We start from the raw sequence: 24927 nt of genomic DNA on the forward strand, positions 1-24927 counted from the left end.
ATTTTACAGTTACCTGTCACTCTGTCCAAGCCCTGCTAATTCCCCTTTTTTATTATTTGTGGAGTCTAGGTATTTTCACCTTTACTTGCTGTAAAAAATTGAGGTTGCATATGCCCTTGTATTCAGCAATTCTGCTCCTAGGTATATTCCCTACCTATGCAAACTCTCATATCTATGCACACTGGGACACACACAGGGATGTACACATGGCAGTACTGATTGTGACAGTAAAAAAGGAGGAACCATATAAAATTCATTAACAGAAGAATGTATGAATAACTATGGTCGATTTACAAAACATAATAAATACACCAGTGGTTGTCAAACTTCTTGGTCTTGTGATCTCTTTACACTCTTAGAAATTACAACATTTGTCATATCAGGAAGATAAATTTTTAAAAGTTTACCTGTCATTAAAAAAATTAATTACATGTCTATACGATTTTTATTAAAGAAACTACATTTCGCAAACCAAACAATAATTTACTGGATGAAAAATGGTATTGTTTTATATTTTTTAAATGTCAAATCTCCATTTGCTTATTTATGGTCTCTAGTCACAATTCAGTACATTCTCCCTTTGGACCAACAATAACATTAATTAACAACAGCAGCTGACATTAATAAGCACTTAGTTTATATGATATATCCATCTCATTTAATCCTTATAACAGCCAATAAAGTAGGTGTTATTATTCCCATTATAAAGATAAGGTAAAAGACGTAAGTAAGGAAGAGTAAGTAACTTGCCAAAGGTCACATCACCAGTAAGTTGCCTAGTGAGGATTCCAATTTAAATTCTCTTACCTATGATGCTATGTTAAACTTGAGTATAGCATTATGCAACTGGGTATTCAAAAATTAATTGGTAGTGATGGAGTCAATTTTACATCTGAAACTCACCAAAGGCTAAAGCTATATACTACTAATTTATTTCAGTTTAATAGTTTAATGCTTAGTGTTATGTGCTGAGTTGCATCCCCTGAAAATTCATATGATGAAGTCTGTCTCAGTCTATTCGGGCAGCCAAAACAAAACACTAGAGACTGGGTGGTTTATAAACAACAGAAATTTATTTCTCACAGTTCTAGAGGCTGGGAAGTTTAGCAGGCATATTCAGTGTCTAGTTTAAAGGCCCTCTTCCTGGTTCATAGACTGTGTCTTTTCGCCGTCACCTCATGTGGCAGAAAGAGTAAGGGATCTCTATGGGGTCTCTTTTACAAGAGTACTAATCCCATTCATGAAAACTCCACCCTCATGACCTAATAAGCACATCCCAAAAGCCCTACCTCCTCATACCATCACAAGTGGGCATCAGGTTTCAACAAATTATTTCGGGGGACACAAACATTAGGAGCACTGCAAAGTCCTAACTCCTAGTACCTCAGAATGTGACTGTATTTGGAGACAGAATCTTTATAAAGAGGTAGTTAAAGTAAACTGAGGTCATTAGGATGGGCCCTAATCCAATATGACTGGTGTCCTTATAAGAAGAGGAAATTTGGACACAGACAAGTACAGAGAGAAGTCCACGGGAAGACGGAGATGACCAGCTACCGGCCAAGAAAGAGGCCTCAGAAGAAACCAACCCTGCTGACAACCTTGACCTCAGACTTCTAACCTCCAAAACTGTAATAAAATAAATTTCTGTTTAAGCCACGCACTCTTTGGTGCTTTGGTACTTTGTTATGACACCCTAGCAAACTAATGCAGTCAGGAATTTGCCGAAGTTTCACTGGTCACTGGTATACTGCTGTAAGTTTTAAAGGAAACCTACACTTTAAAAAACTAATAATATTTTATGTCAAAATATCTGACTGTCAAGCAGAATTTTAATTTTTAATATATCATTTAATAATGAAATGTCATTAACATTTTAATATAATTTTAATACTGAATAATTCTCTGGAATTTATCTTTTATACTTTTTCCTTTCTAAATAAGATTAAAATCTCCTAGTAAAAGGAGATTTATACTTTATAATATAGTACATGGCATACAAATAAAATCTTAGAAGTATTTAATAGTTAGTTATATCTCAAACTTTATTACTTAATGAATCAGTTTCTATACACTGCTTTCAATCACTTTTTATTAACTGCTTCCAAAACCCGCAACAGGTGCAAGAATAGATTGATGATATCCAAGTAGAGGCTGATGGCAGCTAATACATACTCTTCAGGTGACAGCCTATGCATCAAGGAGTGTGTGTCATAGATGATGAATCCACAGAAAAGAAGGGCTCCTACAGCAGCCAAGACCAACTCCACTGTCTCACTGTAAAAAAATACCTATAGGCAAGAGATTAAAATAATAATTTTATATTTAAAAACAGCATTAAGAATACTTAAGTTACTTGCTCTTAAGTTATATATTCTACCTATGTATTTAATAATTCTGTACAACTTTGAATACAAATGTTAAAAGTAGAAAAAGGCAAGGCAGGTCCACTACTGTTGTATGAAAGGGTGAATGGATGAACCAATGGATATCCTCCTTTTATTAAATTACCCACCTGACTTTGAACAGTAGCATTCCAAATATAAATAATTTAAAATATATTTCTTATTCAGAATTACATGTGCCACTTGAAGGTTAGCAATTACAAGTGAGGGCCTCTTTCTATGTAATTTAACTCATTTTGTTCATTCATCTTCCTTTCCATCAATAATATTGGCATAAGACCTTGATTTTTTAAAATATCATTTTAAATTCATTCTACATACAAATGTTCCCAGATAATTATAACCAAGCGTCTGACCGTAAGATGCTTCTTATAGCTTTTTGAGATTATTTATATTTCAAGTTACCATCCTAAAACAACTTACCTTCAAGATTCCTGACAAGCACAAAATCCACAAAGTAGCAAATAGTCTATAAAAACAAAATATTAATAATTTAGAATATTGTTCCTAACCAAAAAACTTTGTAAACCCATTCAACATTTTCTGAAGAAATAAATCCATTCTGATATTTGCCTGATAAGTGAAATGTAAGAATTCTTTACTGTACAATGAATACTGTAGAACACCCAGAAATGGAAAGAACAGCTATCTATTCAACATTTGTTTTTATGGTGTACAAAACTAGTTAAGAGTATCATTTTTAAAGTTTTCAATTGGAACATAAATATTGACATAAGCTAAAAATCATTAGAAGTATTTTAATTCTTCTAGAAATTAAAAATCTATAAATGAACAGAGAAAATCTATAAATGAACAAATGAAACAAAATTGCATTTTTTAACCAAATAACAATAACAAATTTTTCTGTGAACATGCATATCCATTAGAGTGATCGGGATTAACAACAGTTTAGACACTGAAGAAGATTATTGAACTTGAAAACAGCAACAGACACTAACCAGAATGAATCAGAGAAAAAAAGGCTAGAAAAAAAAAATGAACAGAGCACCAGTGAACTGTGGGACAACATCAAGAAGGTTAGCAAATATGTAGTTGGAGTCTCAACAGAGAGGAGAAAGAAGGGGAACTTAAAAATGTTTGAAGAAATAATGGCCAAAAATGTTCCAAATTTGATTAAAACTTTACACTGACAGATCCAAGAAGCAGAAGAAATGTGAGAAAAACACACCAAGGAATATCATAATCAGATTACTGAAAATGTTAATCATATTACTGAAAATTACGAAGGAAATGTTAAAGGTAGCTAGGGGATAAAAGACATATTATGTAGAGACACAAAGATAAAAAAGCAGACTTCTTGTCAGAACTACCCAAGCCAGAATACAGTGGAGTGACATCTTTAGAGTACTGAAAGCAAGAAAAAGCCCAAACCTAGAATTCTGCACCAGCAAAAACTACTCTCAAAAACAAAAGTAAAATGAAGATTTTTCTGCAGACACACAAAAGCTGACACTAACAGACCAGCACTATAAGAAATGTTAAAAGGAAATCCCTCAGACAGAAAAATATTAGACGGAAATTTGGATCTACACAAAGAAATGGAGAACAACAGAAACAGTAAATATGTGGGTGAACATAAAAGGCTTTGTCTATATTTTAAATCTCTTAAAGAGTTAAAAATAAAAGAGCAAAAATAATAATAATGTATCATGAGGTTTATAACATATGTGGAACAAAGTTATGGCAACAATAGCACAAAGGTAGAAGAGAAGCAACCTAAGTATACTGCGCATGAAATGGTATATTCTTGAAGGCAGACTATGATAATTTAAAGATGTATACTGTAAAACCTAAAGCAACCTCTATTTAAAAGAACTACAGCTAATAACTAATAAAGGAGATGAATGGAATTAAATAATCCAAAAGAAAAAGAGGAGAAAAGAAACAAAGTAACAAAGAATAGATAGGACAAACAGAAAGAAAACAAGTGGCAACAGAGTAGGCTTAAGTCCAACCATATCAAAAATCACATTAAATATAAATGGTCTAAACAAGCCAATTAATAGCAGAGATGATCAGATTGGACAAAAAGTAAGATCCAACCATATGCTGCCTGCGAGAAAACGATTTTAACTCTAAAGACACAAATAAGCTATATATAAAAGGATGGAAAAAGATATACCATGCTAACACAATCAATAGAAAGCTGGGGTGGCTATGTTAACAAAGTAGATTTTAGGGCAAGAATATTACCAGAGATAACCCCTTCATGATGATAAGGGGATCATCAAGAGGACATACAATCCTGAATATTTATGCATATAAAAACAGAGCTTCAAATAACATGAAGCAAAACTTACAGAATTAATAGGAGAAACAAACCAAGCCATACTTGTAGTTGGAGATTTCAACACCACTTTTGCATTAACTGATAGAATAAGCAGGCAGAAAATTAGTAAGCCTGCAGAAGACTTGAATAATGCTATCAAGCAACTTGACCTAATTGACATTTATTAAACACTCATCTAACAACAGCAAAATATACATTCTCCTCTAGTACACAAAGAACATTTACCAAGATATCATAAAATGAATCTCAATAAATGCCAAAAGACTGAAATCATATAAAATATGTTCTTTAGCAACAGAATTAAATCAGAAATTAAACATACATAGTATTATAATGCACTTTAGTGAATCAAGGGCATGGTGAGATTCCAGCTCTCAGTTTTCTTGCTGGAATGGCCACAGAATTTCTTGGATACATCTGGTATACTTAAGTTAGACTGATGTATCTTGCCACCTCACCATATAGATCCTTCAGGATTGAAAAGGACTCAGGACCTGCTTTTTCATACTTAAACCCTAGGGAAACTCCAAAGCTTCTGCACCAAGGAGTATGGGGAAGGTGGTATTAAGAACTGTGAAGCAACTGGAATTTTACCTACTTGTAAGCTAGTAAGTTAGTCTGGCAGAATTTCATGGATGTTAAGTAGAAGACATGCGACTCTTAGGTCTGAGATGAAGAGTGGTTTATAACAGCAATAGCAGTAGCTGAAGAACAGGCACGGGAGACAGGTGTTGTGGGAGTAAAGAAATGAAAGAAATAGCGGACAGAAGGTGAAGAAAGAAAATGAGACACTGATATTTAAGATTTCAGCAATGAAACAACCCCTAGTGATGACAATCACTATGATGTGACATCTACGATGTGGACACGGCAGGAAGATGAAAGCTGCCAAAGTAGATAGAGGTCCAGAGATATCAAGAAGCTAAGGTAATGGATGGGCCTAAAATGCAGTTTGATGCTAACGTCTTCAAAGCATGAGGGAGGCTTGACCAAAAAGGGAATGAGTAACAGTAATGAGCAAGAGTATGAAGCATATAGCCAGACAGCATAAACCTTAAAGCAATGAATGTCCAGCATGCTGAGGAACAATGAAAGGAGCATTAGGGGACTGAAGCAGTTTTCAATACTAACCCCCCATCCCAAACAACATAGGGTGTGGGGGAATGAGCAGCTAGAGAACAGTGTTCTCAGGGAGGAATCGAGTTTCAGCTGAGATAAGGAAGAAGAAAGAATTTATTCTGAAGAGGCTAAAATATAAGGAAGATATATAAGGAGTTCTAGAGTCTATAGTAGAGTGGATGGGAGGAAGGGGTACATATGGAGATTGGGATGGGAAGAAGCAGAGAGAGAAACCACATATACATCATAAATCATACATAACATACAAATATATAAAAAACACCCCCCCAACATACATATAAGACAGGAAAGGAAAAAAAAACATGTTGCCTCTCCCTAAATCAAACTCCATTCTAATAGAACTATAAGCATCCTGCACAATTGTCAGTGTTGGCTGACCAACTATATTTTACCCCCAAGAGACTTCTGGTAATCTGGATTACCAGAAAAAAAGGGGGAGGAAAGAAAGTTTTGTAAAACTAGACCACTTGTAAATTTTTAGTGTTGTAACTGGAAAAAGAACAGAAAATGTTTGAGTGATTATGTGCCAACAGAAGGCCATTGTGAACTTAGGAAAGAGTCTATGCATTCTTACCAAGGTGAGGGCGATACAGTACCATTATCCTAGTATAAAAAGGATCATTCCCTATATTAATTAGTTTGAAGAATGATACAGGTTAATTTAGATGGATCAAAAAGATTTTAAAGTTCATGCAGACTCCTGGATCACAATTACCTTGCTTTTGCCACAAAGATGTAGAGGTAACATTTGGTAACAGTTATGCTAAGACAAAGATCTAAGTAATTTAGGTAAATTTCATACCATTTATAAAGCATGCAAGCCTAGCCTCTCTAGAAGGCTTAAATTTTTTCGCATTCACTTCCCTTTCAATACGGGGGAAGCAAAAGACTCAAAGCCACTTTCCATCTCCTAGCATGCTCTGGGAGAGTACTCAAAGGGATGACCTCTCATTACCCTCCATTTTTAAAGTATCCAAAGCTAACAATATAGAACTTCTCTCAAAACTAGGTAATACTAAATATACTTATCTATCATAACCATGATATAGATAACTTACCCTGCTCCAAATTTGCTGAAATCTCTCTTAGATTGTAGAGTACATACAGTCAAGCCAAGAAATACTGCAGTAGTCAGTATAAAAGCTTGCAGAACAATATACACATCATAGAAAGTAACTGTAAAATTACAAAACACTGATTTAAAATACATACAAACATACTCAATATAAAAGTTTTTTTCTAGTGGGAAGCAGCCACATAGCACAGGGAGATCAGCTCGTGCTTTGTGACCACCCAGAGGGGTGGAATAGGGAAGGTGGGAGGGAGACAGAAGAGGGAGGAGATATGGGGATATATGTATATGTATAGCTGATTCACTCTGTTATAAAGCAGAAACTAACGCACCATTGTAAAGCAATTATACCCCAATAAAGATGTTAAAAAAAAAAGTATTGGTTTCTTTGTACACTTGAAACTAATAAAATATTATAAATCAACTATACTTCAATTTTTTTAAAAAAGAAATGTTAGTGTATGGGAGGATGTAAAAAAAAAAGTTTTTTTTCCGTCATATAACAGAAATGCCTTATTTTGTCGTGTACTACTCCTAATAAAAACAATTATAGAAAGATTCCTTATTCAGTCTTCAATACTGGTACAGTAAAACCACACCCATAGTGCAATAAACAGGCTCCAAAATATACAACATAAGGGGTCATGTTATTATGAAGTTAAAGAAATGACTAGAGAGATATTACACAGCTAGTTGGTTTAGGAGTTTGGGGGATATGGTGAAATGATTCTCATCCATTTCTGTCCCCACTGCAGTTTATCACCATAGTTGACAGTGGTGACTGTCAACTCTGGCTTAAATATCAATAGGATATTCTATAACAACCTAACTGGGAAAAGAATTTAAAAAAGAATAGATACATGTATATGTACAATTGAATCACTTTGTTGTACACCTGAAACTAACACAACATTGTTAATCAACTATACTCCAATATAAAATAAAAAGTTAAAAAAATATATATATATCAGTAGGGATGGTTCTGGGTCCTGTGGCTGGCTGGGAATTCCTAGGCAAGAAAAATATTGGGGCTGTCTGGGGCTGTCTGCCATTTACCAATACCACAGGGAACAGAAACCAACCACTAATTGCTTTATATCCAAATCTGCATTATCTTGGAGTACATTATTGGGGGTTTACTGAATATATAACGAATTCCCTTCTGAAGTTTTAGAATGACCATCTGGATTGACTATGGCTACTGTAATACAACTGCTTAACATTTTAACAGAATACTAAATTATAACCTCTTTAAAGGAAATTACATACTTTGAACCCAAAACCATTTAAGTAATTTTTAATTTGAGGGGGATTAATTATTCAGTTCTTTCTATTCCTAAATGCTAACTAATTGGACTTTCTCTACTTATGCCATTACAGGGTTAGGAAGATGAACAAAGAAAAGGTAAACCATGAAATCACTTTTGCTTCTCATTAGAAATTTCAGTGTAAGATTAGGTGGATTCCAATAACCCTGAAATAAATCTCTCTCCTACATCCCTTACAAATGGTGGGAGCCAGAGAAGACAGAGATGGACTTGATAATAACATTAATAGTAACATTAATAGATAATAACACTAATAATAAGTAAATATTAATAATACTTCCTTTCTATGCTGAGAAATTTCAACCCTATTTTTTTTAGTTGTTATTATTATTTATTTATATTCTGATTCTTTTATAAAAGGAAGAGATGAATTACCAAAAAATAGATCCAATAAAACTGGCATAAAAAAGTTAAAAATAGTAATGACAAAATAGGAAGAGATAAATATATTAACAATAAGGATCAACAATTTACTGTTATTGAGAGTAATAGTCAATTCTGATCTTTTTAGTATGCCAGATTAATCATTCTGAGTTAATAAGAATTTTTATTGTTAATAAATCACAAAACTTTTTACTTGAGGCATTACATAGAGTACATCAAGTAACTATAACAGATACTTCCTTTTAAATATATATTTAACACAAAACACAAATGAACACTGTTTCTTGTAGTGCCATTTGATGAAATATGAGGATATAATAATAAAGTACAGTTCAATGCAGACAATTTGAGATACTGAGCTTATGTGATGAAAGTACATGGCTCCAAACATGTTATCAATTCTTCTAAGCTCCCTTTAAATAAGGGAAAAGATTAGCTATGGTTGTCTTATTTTCACAAATGGATAAACAAAATGAATACTGTTCTTATTCCTATTGTCTTCCTAATTCTTTTCCACTTCCTCTAAACTCAGTTAACTACATAAACATTTAATTTTTGCTTATATTTTAGGAATTCTTCATCCTATGCCATATTTTTTAATATGACATTTCATGATGGTAAGCTTTAGCCCCAAACACGTTTTTATCCAAAACATTTACCAACATTAAAAAGTTACTGTTACATATGGAAGCATAATTATGGCTTACCAACGAAGGCCACAGTCAGAGCTTCCAACAGTGTCTAAGAAAAAGAAATTGAAATTACATAGATGCATGTAAAATTTATACTATGTTATGTACATGTTCTAATTTCCAGGAGTTCAATGTGATTCCATATGCATGATCTCATTTTAGCTTCAGAGCAGCCTTGTGAAGTATATGGGACAGATAATAAGCCCACTATAATGAAAATGAGACCTCAATGTATTAAATGAGAATATCCAGAATTCCTTTTGTTTTTGGCTGTGCAGCACAACTTGCAGGATCTTAGTTCCCTGACCAGCGACTGAACCCAGGCCACAGCAGTGAAAGCGCCACATCCTAACGACTGGATCGCCAGGGAACTCCTGTGAGAATATTTAGATTCTAACTGTGATCCCATTACTCCTTGAACTCAACTAGATTTTTCATATCTGTAACAGGAAGATTCTAAAAGTAATATGGAAAATTCTATTTTTCTCACTCACTATAATGTAAATAAAAATGAAACTGCAAATCACATGCACATTTATAAAAACCTCACTACCTCACACAAATAAACACAGGAAGAATAAAATATTTAAGTAGTACTTTGGTGTGGCAGAGTCTTAAACTGTCTCTGAATATTCTTTTTTCTTTCTTCCTTAGTAACAGAATTTTTGCCTCAACACACAACTGTTCAGATTAATCATTACATTTTTCAGCCTCCCTTGCAGCTAGATCTGGTCACAAGACTATATTCTAGTCAACAGAATGTGAGCAGAGAGGCATACAACTTCAAAAAGCAAAAAGGCTTGCTCTCTCCTTTCTCTTTTCATTTTTTTAAATAAATGGATAGAATGTAGATATGGTGGTGAGCTATCTTATACCATGCAACACTTTAGAGATGTCTGAACCACAGCAGATGAATGGGCCCCTGAGAACTTCCCTAAACAGTCACTCAGATTTTTATATGAAAGAGAAGTAAACCATCTTGTTTAAGCCATTGTTATTTTGTCATTGTTTAAGCCATGTCAAAAGTAGCTAAACTCATATCCTAAATAAGAGTTAGGGATATTGAGCTTCATCCTCTAGCTTCTCTTTCCCCTTAATTACATATCTTTGTTTTATATGCTTACTCTAGTTAGATTTTATCTGATAGAAGATTATCATAAAGGTAAAGCCTTGAATTTTTTTTAAAAACTCATTAATTTTGTTCTGTTACTGTAACACATGTATATGCATTCAATTAAATAAATAAATTTAAAACTCAGGAATAAATGTTAAAGGAACAGATATTGTCAAAGTACTCACAAATCCAAAAAGCAGGTACAGGTTAAGGGGATGCTTATGTCTGTTTAAAGTCAAGGCTAAAATCAAACCCAAAGATCCAAGGGCACACACCAAAATTAAGGCAGGACTGAAAGACAAAAAATTAAATCATTCTCAAGTTTAAAAATACTATAGTTTTATCCAATTTAATAAAATTTGTCTATGTATTTGTGAAAGTACAGGAAAAAAAAATCTGAAAGGATCTACACCAAACTGTCAAAAGAAATTATTTTTCCATGGGGAAAATTTGAGGACTGTGAGATGGGGAGGAGCAGGAAGACAAAGAATCTTCCCCACAGGGACTTCCCTGGTGGCGCAGTGGTTAAGAATCTGCCTTTCAATGCAGGGGACACAGGTTAGAGCCCTAGTCCGGAAAGATCCCACATGCCTCAGAGCAATAAGCCCATGTACCACAACTACTGAGCCTGCGCTCTAGAGCCTGTGAGCCACAACTACTGAGCCCACGTGCCACAATTACTGAATCCTGCAGGCTCCGCAAGAGAAGCCACTGCAATGAGAAGTCCACACACTGCAACAAAGAGTAGCCCCCATCCGTCGCAACTAGAGAAAGTCCGTGAGCAGGAACAAAGACCCAACGCAGCCAAAAATAAATAAATAAAAATAAATTAATTAAAAAAAAAAAGAAGAATCTTCCCCACAATGAATGGGAAAGACTTAGCCTTTTTACTTCATGAACTTCTAACATACTTGAATAATTTTTGCAATTAGCATACTGCTTTTTTAAACTAAAATACAATACATAAAAACTATTAAATAATAAACCAATTTTATACCTAACTACTTTTTTTGGGTATTTACTATATAGTTGTAATTTAAATTAAAGAACTTTACTCCAAATAGCAAACTAATAGTTCAAGATTCCCCTTTCGTAAAGGGAGAATAGAAATTATCTACTTCTAAGAAAATATTCATTCTCTACTTTTCCTTTCCTTTAATATAAAGAACGTACATTACTTTTAGCCGTGGAAATAATTATTTTGGAGGTCAAATCTTAAACAAATTAGGGATGAATCATACGGAACTCCTTTGAAAACTTTTCAGTGAAATTTTCCTAATTGTGAACCAACACTAAGGTAAGTTAAACGTTTTTTAAGTACCTTTACTTTTCAAGCACTGTCTTGGGCTTTGGGGACAGGGCATAAGTCTAATAAACACACAAAAAACTAAGACTTAGAAAAACTGCATACACAGTTAAAAATTCTTAACACTATTCCAGGAAATGAGGACTTAACCCTATGAAATTAAGCTAAAAAGTTTAGAGGTAAATACCATATCGTAGAACATTTTCCTTATCAAAACTTATTTACAAGAGCTAATAATGAACCTTTTTTACGTTCTAACCTTAAAAGTTAATAGAAAAAAAAAAACTAACTTTGCTCATATTATGCCCTTTCAGTGATATGCAATGGCTGAAAATGATTCAGAACCATGTCATTACCTTACCTTTCATGAACAAATGTCCGTATAGAATCAAAGTATAAAAAAAACGTGGATGTCACTGTAGTTAAGAGAACTTGCAGAGAAAGGATGCTGTAGACTTTTCTTAGAAAGCCTGAAAGAGAAAAAAGTTACACATGACTATTTTCTTAAGCATTTATCAAAGAACAGCAAGATCAAATTTCTTCTTAGAAACATTAACTTGTTATATGAATTCTTTTTAAAATCTTAATCCAAATAATGCAATCTGTAACTAAAACTAAAAACAAAAAAACGCCTCCCCCAAAAATCGAAAATTTTAAGTGATAACTATCCTCCAGGAAGCATGAGCTTAAAAAAAATTAAGTTAATGGGCCAGAATACAAATGTTTTCATCAAAATAAAAAGAAAACATTAAATGCATATTTGTAAAACATACAACAAAGCAAAAGATTAAAAACAGAACATTTTAAAGAACGAAGCTATGTTGAAACTGAAAAGCAGGAATAGAAAGCATATGGTTAGATATAAAATTAAAAAAGAAATCTTAATTTCCAAGCAATACAAATGTTTCCCCAAAATGAACTTCTCCATAAAAGGCAAACAATATTTAAACCTATTTTCACTCACCTATTTTTATTTCTCACTTCTAGTACCTTTACCTCTAGTTTCTATGTAAGAAATTCTTACTTCCAAAATATTACCGACATCCATATATCAACTCCAAATATCAACTCCAAGGCCTAATGATCTAAAAATACTTATTAACGTCTTCTGAGCTACAGATGACATAAATGATACAGTGAACACCCAACTCACCACCAGCTTCAGAAATAAAACATTAACAACAGTTCTCACCTCTCCTTAACAAACTGCTAATCATCTTTCAAGATTCACCCTTTCTCGGGACTTCCCTAGTGGTCCACTGGTGAAGACTCGGCACTCCCACTGCAGGGGGCCTGTGTTCGATCCCTGGTCAGGGAACTAGATCTGGCATGCCACAATTAAGAGCCTGCATGCCGCAACTAAAAGATGCCGCAGGCCGCAACTAAGACCCGATGCAGCCAAACAAATAAATAATGTTAAAAAAAAAAAATTCAGCCTTTCTCAGTTCCCCAGTCTGAATTAAATGTTCCTCATGTTCCCAAGGGACCCTAAATATACTTCTAGTCACTTTATTTTATAGTGATACGTCTAATTGTCTTTCACTATTAGACTGTAAAGACTAAAAAGCTCCCTAATAATAGGATAATAATATTAATTTTTATACTCCTAGCACCCAGCCAAGGAGTTGGCACAGAATAAATACTCATTAAATTTTATATGCTTTTAAATAAACTTATATTGAATTAATGAAAAGTGAATCTTGCCAGTCAGGGAAAAGGTCTTATTCTGAAACAATAATGGAGCCACATAACTTTTATAGAGCATTGTTCTTAGGCAAGAAAAACACTATTGAATGACTTTTACCCAACAAAAGATGTGATATTGTCTCTTGACTCTCATGACAAGGCGAATATGATAAATGTTCTCTTTGAAAAAAATTCCTACCAAAGACCTGGTTCGTCAAGGAATGATGAAGTGCTTTGACGGCGCGTCTGCCAAATATCGAATAATAAAATAAATATTTCATAAGAATAAGGGAATTTTCATAAATACTAAAGATTTAATTCTTAAAGACCCCGCAATTAAATCTTTTTTTTTTTTTTCTTCAATACGCGGGCCTCTCACTGTTGTGGCCTCTTCCGTTGCGGAGCACAGGCTCCAGACGCGCAGGCTCAGCGGCCATGGCTCACAGGCCCAGCCGCTCTGCGGCATGCGGGATCTTCCCGGACCAGGGCACGAACCTGTGTCCCCTGCATCAGCAGGCGGACTCTCAACTACTGCGCCACCAGGGAAGACCCCACAATTAAATCTTAATCAGTGTTTCCTTCTGGCACCCTTTCCAAAACATAGTGAGTTTTTCCTCATGTCTTAAACAGGTTTTAATGAACGTATATCGTAACCAGTGACTCATAATCACAGTGAGAATCAGTCCTACTTTGGCCTAGGCAGAGGTAATTTTGAACAAAAAGGAGATAAATAGTGTTCATCTCCACAACCGATCTACAACTTACTTTCTTAAAAAGGCCCTGATGTCTGCAAGCTTTGGGAAGTCGTTTCTGCCTTTTTCAAAAAAGCAAAGAATCTGCCACAGACAATGTTATTTGGGCTATGTTTCCACAAATTTAATTCTAAACCAAAGGTCAAACCATTACTCCCCCAAGGGATTTTCTGGACTGTAAAAAGATCATATTCTTTACTTCTGATACCCTACAATGTACCTTATGTAACTCAAACCCATTGCACATAATATATATTCTCAGTTAAGCAGTGAAAGTCAATGTTAATCCTTAACATTTTATGGACCTGTTCTACAGTCAAAACAGTGTGTTTAATGTTTATTTGTATATGTGCGCGTGCACAAGTGCATATGTGATCAAAGACTGGAAGAATACAAGTGAAGGTGTTAATAATGGTTTTCTTTGGGCAGTATGACTGAGGGTGATTTCCATGTTCAGTTCTTTCCTAATCTGTTTTTTTAATATATCACCAATAAATATTTATTACTTTTGTAATAGAAAAACATTTTAAAGAAACCTATGCAGGGGGCTTCGCTGGTGGCACAGTGGTTAAGAATCCGCCTGCCAATGCAGGGGATACGGGTTCAAGCCCTGGTCCGGGAAGATCCCACATGCCGCGGAGCAACTAAGCCCGTGTGCCAAAACTAGTGAGCTCACGCTCTAGGGCCCGGGAGCCACAACCACTGAGGCTGCGCTCTAGGGCCCGCGAGCCACAACTACTAAATCCCGTGCACCTAGAGCCCGTGCTCCGCAACAAGAGAAGCCACCGCAACGAGAAGCCCCCACTCGCCGCAACTAGAGAAAGCCCACACGCAGCAAGGAAGACCCAACGCAGCCAAAAATAAAATCAAAAAAAAAAAAAAGGAAACCTATGCTAAGCCAATAAATTCATCATAAAAATAATCCTTATGCAGATACTCTAAATCACAGCTTTTCTATACTCTTTAAAAATGAGAACTTAAATAAAATCTCACAAAAAGTAACACCTGATACCCATTTTGAATAACTAACATAAAAAGTGGCAAAAGATATACATATGCAGCTCACAGGGAAAAATAAAAGATCTGATATGAAAAGAAAACAAGCCAAACAACAATCTTTCAATTTCTTTCTTTTTTTTTTTTGAGTCCTAATTTCTCCCCTTCTACTTCTCCCCTTTCTACTCAAACTTAACAGGCTAAACCAGGAACTCTTCATTTCTACCCAATCTGTAACCAGCACCAACATCCCCCAAGCCAAAAATGTAGGAGTCATCTCTCATTCCCCTCCCTTTTCCCAATCCATCAACAACTACCATAGTTTCCACCTGCAAAGTCGACCACCTCTGGTCTCCTCTGCAGCCTCTCCAGTCAGTCTTATGATCTCTCACCTGGACTATTAAAGCAGCCTTCTAATTGGTCTCTGTGCTTTCACTGTTCCCACCTGTAGGCCCAACCCATTCTCCACAGCTGTCAGCAATCTTTTTGTAAAGTAATCCATATCACATGACTCCCTGCTTAACTACTTTTAATGGCTTCCCTTAAACTTAGAATAAAACTTTGAAGATTTTATGGGGCCTACAGGCCCTACATGATATGGAACCTCTCTAAACTCATCTCATATACTACTCTTCCTCTTCCTCACCATGCATTACCCTCACTAGCCACCTTTCTGCTCCCCAAACATGCCAAATCCTTCCTGCTTCTGGGCCTTTGCCCTTGCTGTTTCCTCTGCCTGAAATGCCCTTATCATTCTTTACATGAAATGATGGTTTAACTTTTGACACTCCCTTCAAGTGACTCACTTCTAACAAAAAGAATAAGGCAGAAGTGGCAGTGTGTATTATTTCTAAGTCATAAAAGGCAACACCTGTCAACTATACCTCAATAAAAAAAATTTTTAAGGCAATATGGCTACCTACTTGCTCTTTCTTAGATCACTTGCTCTAGAGCAGTGTTTATCAACCTTTTTTTTTAATTGCCCATCTAAGAAGCCTTCTGAACGTTTTTATCCTAATAGCCCTCCAATAAAATTTTAATGCCACAGGGACTTCCCTGGCAGTCCAGTGGTGAGGACTCCACACTTTCACTGCTGAGGGCCCAGGTTCAATCCCTGGTCGGGGAACTAGGATCCCAAAAGCCACGTACCATGGCCAAATTAAAAAAAAAAATTTAATGCCACAAATATACTGTACATATGTTTATGTATTACAACTCTTTGGAAGGCTACAAACCATTGAAATACCTGAGATTTTTTGCTCTCCACCTCAGGAACCAATTTTCATCCTCTTGGAGGCTGTCCCCACTGAGAATGAACACTGTAGGAGAAGCCAGCTGCCAATGCTTTGAGAAACCTCAAGCAGCCCTCTGGAAAGATCCATGAGAAAGTGAGGTCTCCTGCCAACAGCCAGTGAGAAACTGAAGCCTTCTGCTAATAGTGATGTGAGTGTGCCTTCCTGCAAGCGTATCCTTCACCACCAGTCAGGACTTCAGATGACTGCAGCCTCAGCCAGCATCCTGACTACACCTATGACAAATCCTGAGCTAGAATCCCTCAGCTGCCTGGCTCTTAAAAACTGATAATAAACATTTACTCAAGCCAGTAAGTTTTGTGGTAATTTGTTACACAGCAATAAAGACTAATACAGATTTTGGTACCTGGAAGTGGGATGCTGCTGTACCAAAAACCTAAAATATGGAAGAGGCTTTGGAACCAGGTAGTGGGTAGAAGTGGGTAGGTCTTTGAGGTAAAAGCTCAAAGAGCCTTGAAGAAACTATAGAAGGATGACGCCTTTACAGAGGCTGTGGGTAAGGACGTAAAGAGAGGAAAATCTTATGGAAACTGGAGGAAACAGAATCCTTGTTATGTACCGGCAAAAAATTTAGCAACACTGTCACCTGTGGGAACATGGAAAGTAGAAGATGTGCCTAATGAAGTGGTGATCAAAGTAAGGAGATTTCCAGACAGAGCATGCACTTGCTGCCTTCTTGCTGCTCATACTAAAATGCAAGAGATGACACAGCATGTGATGATAAAATCCTTTGTTAGAACGTCACAAAGGGACTTACCTGGCGGTCCAGTGGTTAAGACTCTGCGCTTCCACTGCAGGGGGCATGAGTTCCAGCCCTGGTCAGGGAACTAAGATCCCCCACGCCGCGTGGTGCGGCCAAAAAGAAAACAAAACAAAACGAACCTCACAAATATCCAACATTGTACCTCAGAAAAAATCATTCAAACAATAGGGCTTCTGAGAGGCTTGAGGAAACAGTCACTCATCATCTCAGCCAAAACTCACTCTAAGACATTTGGATGTGGCTTTTATCTAATGGAGTGAACCTCAGTAAGAATCATAGGAGACCCACAAAGTTTTCTGAAGAATTTTATTGGCAAAAATACCACCAAATTATGCTTGTCTTACCTTTGGATGTTGGGTGTGTGGATACAGGTAATTAAAAAATTCTTTAGTTCCACAGAGTCTGAGAGGAAATGTACTCATACGAGCTATACTTAAGGAACCATAGGCAAGGAGCCTCATCCATACCTTTAGATAACAAGATTCTGAACTTTGAGCTGATGTTATAATAGGATAAGACTTTTAGAGGGGCTTAGCTTGCATGTGGAAGAAAGAAAAATAATTTGTAGCCAGAGGGAAATAAATATGCCTGTAAGTTCTTTGACACATCTTCAAAAGGTGGAGCCTAAATACCCTCCCCTTGAATGTGGACTGGACTTAGGAACTTGCTTCTAATAAATACAATAAGGAAGATGTGATGGTGTGTGGGACTGCCCTGACTAGGTCATAAAAGACACTGTAGCTTCCTCCATGGTCTCTCACGGATTGCTTGCTCTCGAGGAAGCCAGCCACCATGCCCATGACACTCATGCAGCCTATGGAAATGTCATGTGGCAAAGAACTAAGGCCTCTGTCAACATCTGCATGAATGAGGTTTCCAGGAAGCGGATCCTCCAGACTAGTCAAGGCTTAGCTGATTGCAGTCCCAGCCCACACCTTGAGTGGACTCTCATGAGACACCCTGCGCCACAGCCACCTAGCTAAACCTCTCCCAGATTCCTGACTCTCAGGAACTGTGTGAGGTAATAACTATGTGTTGTTTTAAGCGTCTAAAATTTGGGGTAATATTTAATAAAGCAATAGATAACTAATACACCTGGCTAGCTCCTTCCAGTACAACACAACTGCCATCTCCTTTACGAGTTCTTTTCCTGGCCATTCCTGAACTAAAACTGCTGCTATTCTAGACCCTAGAGTCTACTCCATCACTGTTTCTTTTCTTCAGAGAACTTATCACTGTTAGTAGTCTATTTGTTTGCTTGACTCTTTAGGGTCTATCTCCCCTACTCCTCCACCCAAATAACAGCTCTAGAGAACTGAAATATTATCTGGTTACTGCTATATCCCTAATATTGGTAGCGAGCCCAAGAAAGTTACGTAAACAAAGAAAAAACGCTCACCTGCACTCACCTAGCTAAAGAAATGTAGATTAAAACAAGATAACAAGAGTCAGTAAACTACAGAGTCAGTAACACAACAAGAGTCAGTAAACTACAGCTAAGGGCGAAACCCAGCACATCACCTGACTTTGTAGGCGTTACTGGGCAGTCACACTATCATGTGTGTGTCCTCTATGGCTGCTCTTGCACCACGATGGCAGAGCTGTGCCACAGTGTCCTTAGAACCCACAAAGCTGAAAATATTTACCATTTGGCCCTTTGTAGAAAATGTTTGCCAACCCCTGATCTACCAGATTGCCAGATACTAAAAAGTTTGATGAGCTCAGTGTTGGTGAGGGTGCAATAATAGAAGTAATACAATGGAAAACTGTATTTTCCTGATATACAAATAATACAATGGAAAATTATTCAGTCTTAAAAAGGAAACTCTGACGCATGCTATAAAATGAACACACCCTGAAAATATGCTAATTGAAATATACTAGTCACAAAAAGACGAATACTGATGATTCCACTTATATGAAGTTATCTAGAGTGGTCAAATTCATAAAACAAAAAAGTAGAGTGGTGGGGCTTGGGAGAGGGGAAAGTGGCAAGTTGTTTGATGGGTACAGAGTTTCAGTTTTGCAAGATGAAAAAGTTCTGGTGATTAGTTGCATAACAATGTGAATATATTTAACACTACACACTGAACTGTACACTTAAAAATGGTTAAGATGATAAATTTTTAATGTACTATGTATTTTACCACAATTAAAAAAATTTTATTAAAAAAACTGAGTTCTATTGCCAAAATAGATCCAAAATTCACTTCCAGAAATACAGATCAAGATTCTTAGCGCATGAGTGCTTCATAAGTCCTCTCCCAGAACAAGTTCCAGCTGCCGGATAGGATGAAAATCTGCTGCAGCTTCTGTGATCAATTGGCTGAACTAGAGCGGACAATGAATTCCACTTACATGAAGCTGAGCATTTTAAATTCAAAATAATTTCTACCCGCGGGATATTACATAATAACTTATAACTAACATGGCATTTTGATTGACCTAGGAAACTTCCATTTCCAGCAAATGCCTCAATAATCCTCACATCTATGTTGAGTTTTAGGTCCTGCAGAGACAAAACAGTAAACGAGATAGATATGGTCCCTGCCCTCACAGTTCTTATAATCCAGCAAAGAAGACAAGAACGTTGGAACCTGGAAACAAGTTCACACCCCCTAAACCAAAAACATCCAAGCAGATAACTCCATTCACGTATATGTCACGATGATAACATAATCAACTTATTTTAACCGAAAAAATAACCCTAGGTTTCTCTTAACTGAAAGATGCCAAATTCAGGCTACTGAGGTTTTCAACTGTCCCCTTCCCCACCGAACACAGGGTTTAAGGCACGATGGGTTCCGGTTTCTGAGCGCACAGCTGGGGAACCACATCCTCTCCCGCTGAGCCCCTGCGGAGGGAGAACGCTCTTCCTCCGAGCCGGCGGGGCTGGCAGGAGAAGGGAAGGCTGCCCTCTGAACCCCAGGACACCCGCGCTCTCCCCCGAGCCCGGCCGGTGAGGATGCTCGCCTCCGAGGCCGGCGGCGCGGCGGGACCGACTAGGCGCGGCCGAGACGGGCCCGGCGACGTACCCATTCGGATGTGCACGCTGGCGGAGGCCACGCAGCTGCCATAGTTGAAGTCGTCCTCGATGGAGGAGCAGGGGTAGCAGGGTTTAGGGTCCGCCATGTCAGAACGGCACACCCAAGTACCTTTCCGAGGGCAGACAACACCAGCACAACAGCCTCCAAGCCACTTCCGGAGGAGGCGGTCCAGCCCCAACTAGCCGAGCGGCTGCGGCCGAGCCAAGCCCCAACTAATCGATGATCTCGCCTCAAAACTTCAGTTAGGCTGAGGAAAAGGAGATGGCTTCAGACGAGGGTGGGAGAGAAAACGAGTTACATTCTCGGCGTCATCTGAAGTGAAGGTTTTCTCAGATTTTCCTCCACAAGCTTCTTCAATCTTCTGACCTGGTGAGTTGCTAAAAGTGATAAAAGCGAAGTCCCATTCATCCTTCCTTTCAACAAATACCCGTCTCATTCATATACTCTGTCAATAATCACATTAGAGAGACACTTTTAATTACATTATTTTTATTGAAGTATAGTTGATTTTATTTGCACTATTTTTAATAATAACAATCCCTAAAATTATTGAGCACTTTCTATAAACCAGGCTTTCTTAATGAGATAATGTTTAATCCTGGAAGACAAGTCAGAGCCAACCAGGAAAGCGTGGAGTGATGTAGGTAGGTTCTCAAGGGACCAACATCTGCAAGGCGGCGGGGAGCAGAGAGCAAAGCTCAGTATGAGTAGGGCACAGATGGCAAAGTATGAGGCTGAATAGATAAAGGCCAGATCACTGTCTGCCAAATGTAGAATACATTGTAGAGTCATGACCACAGCCAGGGAAGAAGGGATGTTGCTGTACTAATAAAAGAAATGATGGTGGCAAACACGATGGATCAGAGTGAATATTCATGGTATTACTGTCATTTCAGTACAAAGATGAGGTGTAGATATACACAGAGTAATATCATCCCAGGATCCCTTGGAATTTTTATGACGCATTTACTTTGATACACCCACATTTGCCATCCTCACTTTAACCATAACACTCAAAAAGACTTAGCAAGTAAAACTCTGAATAGCTGTGGAACGGTCTATTCTGAAACCAAATCCTTAAACTTGATGTTATTGGAAGCTTTTGTCTAAAGAACTAAACTCAGGGCTTCCCCAAGGCTTCCCTGGTGGTGCAGTGGTTAAGAATCTGCCTGCCAATGCAGGGGACACAGGTTCGAGCCCTGCTCCGGGAAGATCCCACATGCCGTAGAGCAACTAAGCCCGTGCGCCACAACTACTGAGCCCGTGTGCCACAACTACTGAGCCCGCGTGCCACAACTACTGAAGCCCCCGTGCCTAGAGCCCGTGCTCCACAAGAGAAGCCACTGCAATGAGAAGCCCGCGCACCTCAGAGAAGAGTAGCCCCCACTCACCACAACTAGAAGAAAGCCCACGCACAGCAATGCAGCCAAAAATAAATAAATTAAATAAAATAAAACAACGAAAAAAAAGAACTAACCTCATTTCCATAAAGACAAGCAAAAAAAACTTACCTTTTATGATTTTACAGGCATTTCAAAAACACATTACTCATTTTAATATAAAGTCATAATAGGATTTATTATATAGAACTAACCAGAGTTGTTCTGGGAACCCACCATCTTTTTTTTTTTTAATGTCATACTCTTTTGCTTTTTTAAAAAAAATTTATATATTTTATTTTTTTTTTATTTTTAGCTGTGTTAGGTCTTTGTCGCTGTGCTCCGGCTTTTCTCTAGTTGCGGCGAGCGGGGGCTACTTTTCATTGCGGTGCACAGGCTTATTGCGGTGGCTTCTCCTGTTGCGGAGCATGGGTTCTAGGCACGCGGGCTTCAGTAGTTGTAGCTTGTGGGCTCCATAATTGTGGCTCACGGGCTCTAGAGCGCAGGCTCAGTAGTTGTGGCAGACAAGCTTAGCTGCTCTGCAGCATGTGGGTTCTTCCTGGACCAGGGCTCAAACCCGTGTCCCCTGAATTGGCAGGCGGATTCTTAACCACTGTGCCACCAGGAAAGTCCAAACCCATTGTCTTATTGACTAAAAGCACCATCAGCAAAGTTTGATCTCCTACCTCTTACCATTTACAAAAAGTAAATTTCAGATGGATTGTGGATATAAATGTGAAAGACAAAACAATAAAACTTTGAGAAGATGATATATAGGAAAATTTGATTTGGAGGAAAGAAAAGATTTCTGAAACCAGATACAAACTAGCAGTTAACCCCAAAGGAGAAGATTGACAAACTAAACTATATTAAAATGAGGAACTTCTAGTAATCAAAATACACTATAAGAGAGTAAAAGCAAGTCACAGAACAGAGGAAGATATTTGCTACCCATGTAATGTACACAATGCTTCTTTCCAGAATATAAAAACAATTGTTACAAATCAAGAAAAACAGAGACAGGCAGCCAACAGAAAAAAAGGCAAACAGGCATCACACACACACACACACACACACACACTAAATTACTAATAAACATATAAAAAGATGCTTACCCTCAATGTTCAGAGAAATGCAAATCAGTGCCACAATGAGATATCTCTACACATTCACCAAATGACTAAAGTTAAGAGGTTGACAACACCAAGTGTTGAAAAGGTTGTGGATCAACTGGAACTCTTAAACTAGAACTGGCTTCATAGGCATGTAACCTGTACAATTGCATAGGGCCCTGCTTTCAGAAGGACCTCGCATTTGACTTAATGTTCAACTGTCGCCATTTTGCAATTCTTCATAATTTTTCCTTTGAACTTGTGTTTTATAAGTGAAAGCACAACGGAGCATGAGCAGAAGAGTTACACACAATATATAAGTGTGTACACTCTTCCATGCCAACCATTTGCATTTAGCATTCAGGCAGCCCCATTAGTGCAGAATTCTATTAGACCTGTAATGCATGGGAGTTAGGCTAGATTGAAACCAGTACAAGATGAAATTCCCTGGCGGTCCAGTGGTTAGGACTCTGTGCTCTCACTGCCGATGTCCCGGTTCAATCCCTGGTAGGGGAACTAAGACCCCACAAGCCTCACGGCATGGCCAAAAAAAAAAAAAAAAAAAGCAAAAGCAAAACAAAACAGTACAAGATAAATGTGTTACATCTGCAGCTTAGTAAAGAGAAAGGGAGGGAGGGTGCAGACAGCTGAAAGAGGCCAAGCTTTCCTTACCAACCAGAACTTACTTTGCAGAAAGAATGGTGTTCTAAGAAACATGAATGACCAAGGAATCCTATCATAACTTTTAAAATTTGTGTTACTTCCCAGCATTAGCCAACCACTTACACTATAAACGAAGATATAGAAGGAAAGAGAGATAGCACAACTATAGTTTGTTTTACCTTTAGTCCATCCTTATCCGGAAGCTGAAGGTAGAGAGTGTTGGTAGATTGTGCACATATCAGGAAATGAAATAAAAACATTTTGAGTTAATTTCATGCAGCTTTTCCATAGTTGAAGTAAGAATGAAATACATAAGCATGTACAAGCTATGAAATACAAATTATGTAATTTTGATGATTCCACACATGAGTTTGCATTTAAAACTGGCATTGCACAATATAAAGATCAATGGTAAAATCTGTGCTAATAACTTTAAATGATATTTTTTTCTTTACTTAAAATGACATTAAATAGCAAGTTAAAAAATCATGGCAGGCTTCCCTGGTGGCACAGTGGTTGAGAATCCACCTGCCAATGCAGGGGACACAGGTTCGATCCCTGGTCAGGGAAGATCCCACATGCCGCGGAGCAACTAAGCCCATGCGCCACAACTACTGAGCCCACGCACCTAGAGGCCGTGCACCGCAGCAAGAGAAGCCACCGCAGTGAGAAGCCCGCATGCAGCAATGAAGACCCAACACAGCCAAAAATAAATAAATAAATTTATAAGAAAAAAAAAATCGTGGCAAGTCAAGAGACTGCAAAAGAAACAAAAAAGCTTTCTGTTTTAGTACACTTAATGGGACTTCTCCCTGCCTTTTCAACAAGGGGCCCCGCATGTTTATTTTGCACCGGGTTCCACACATCATGTAGCTGGCTCTGCTACTGCGACTGTATATGGAGAAAGCCCTTTGGAAAATTGTTTGCCAATATCCACCAAAGCTGAACATACACAACAAGGCCTATGACTCAGCAATTCCACTCCTACATGGAGTATACGCTCAACAGAAATGCATGCATATATTTGTAAAAGATGACCAAGAATACACATAGCAGCCTTATTCATAATAGCCAAAAACTAGAAACAACCCAACTGACCACTGTTGGTAAAATGGATTAAAAAATTGTGGTATATACTTGCATAGTTTCTACAATGAAAATGAACAAATTACTACTATATACAACATGAATGAACTTCACAAACCTTATGTTAAGCAAAAGAAACCAAATACAAAGAATATGCACTATGAGATTCTATGTAAAGTTAAAAAGCAAGCAAAAGGGGACTTCCCTGGTGGTGCAGTGGTTAAGAATCCACCTGTCAATGCAGGGGACACGGGTTCGAGCTCTGGTCCGGGAAGATCCCACATGCCATGGAGCAACTAGGCCTGTGCACCACAACTAGTGAGCCTGAGCTCTAGAGCCCACGAGCCACAACTGCTGAGCCTGCACGCCTAGAGCCTG

At 37.6% G+C, this 24927-nt stretch overlaps 1 protein-coding gene across 1 annotated transcript; it reads right to left on the minus strand.

The window, feature by feature from the left end:
* Positions 1 to 292: 292 nt before the first annotated feature.
* Positions 293 to 20475, minus strand: TMBIM4 (transmembrane BAX inhibitor motif containing 4). Its single transcript, XM_082666948.1, has 7 exons — positions 20298 to 20475; positions 12114 to 12222; positions 10632 to 10737; positions 9348 to 9381; positions 6915 to 7032; positions 2829 to 2874; positions 293 to 2291 (listed from the first exon to the last, which is right to left on the minus strand). Exons 1-7 carry the CDS (start codon positions 20392 to 20394, stop codon positions 2085 to 2087), a joined length of 717 nt encoding a protein of 238 aa, XP_082523074.1. The 5' UTR covers positions 20395 to 20475; the 3' UTR covers positions 293 to 2084.
* Positions 20476 to 24927: the final 4452 nt, after the last annotated feature.

This window comes from Grampus griseus (genome assembly GCF_964374135.1).
Source record: "Grampus griseus genome assembly, chromosome: 11".
Taxonomy (NCBI): domain Eukaryota; kingdom Metazoa; phylum Chordata; class Mammalia; order Artiodactyla; family Delphinidae; genus Grampus; species Grampus griseus.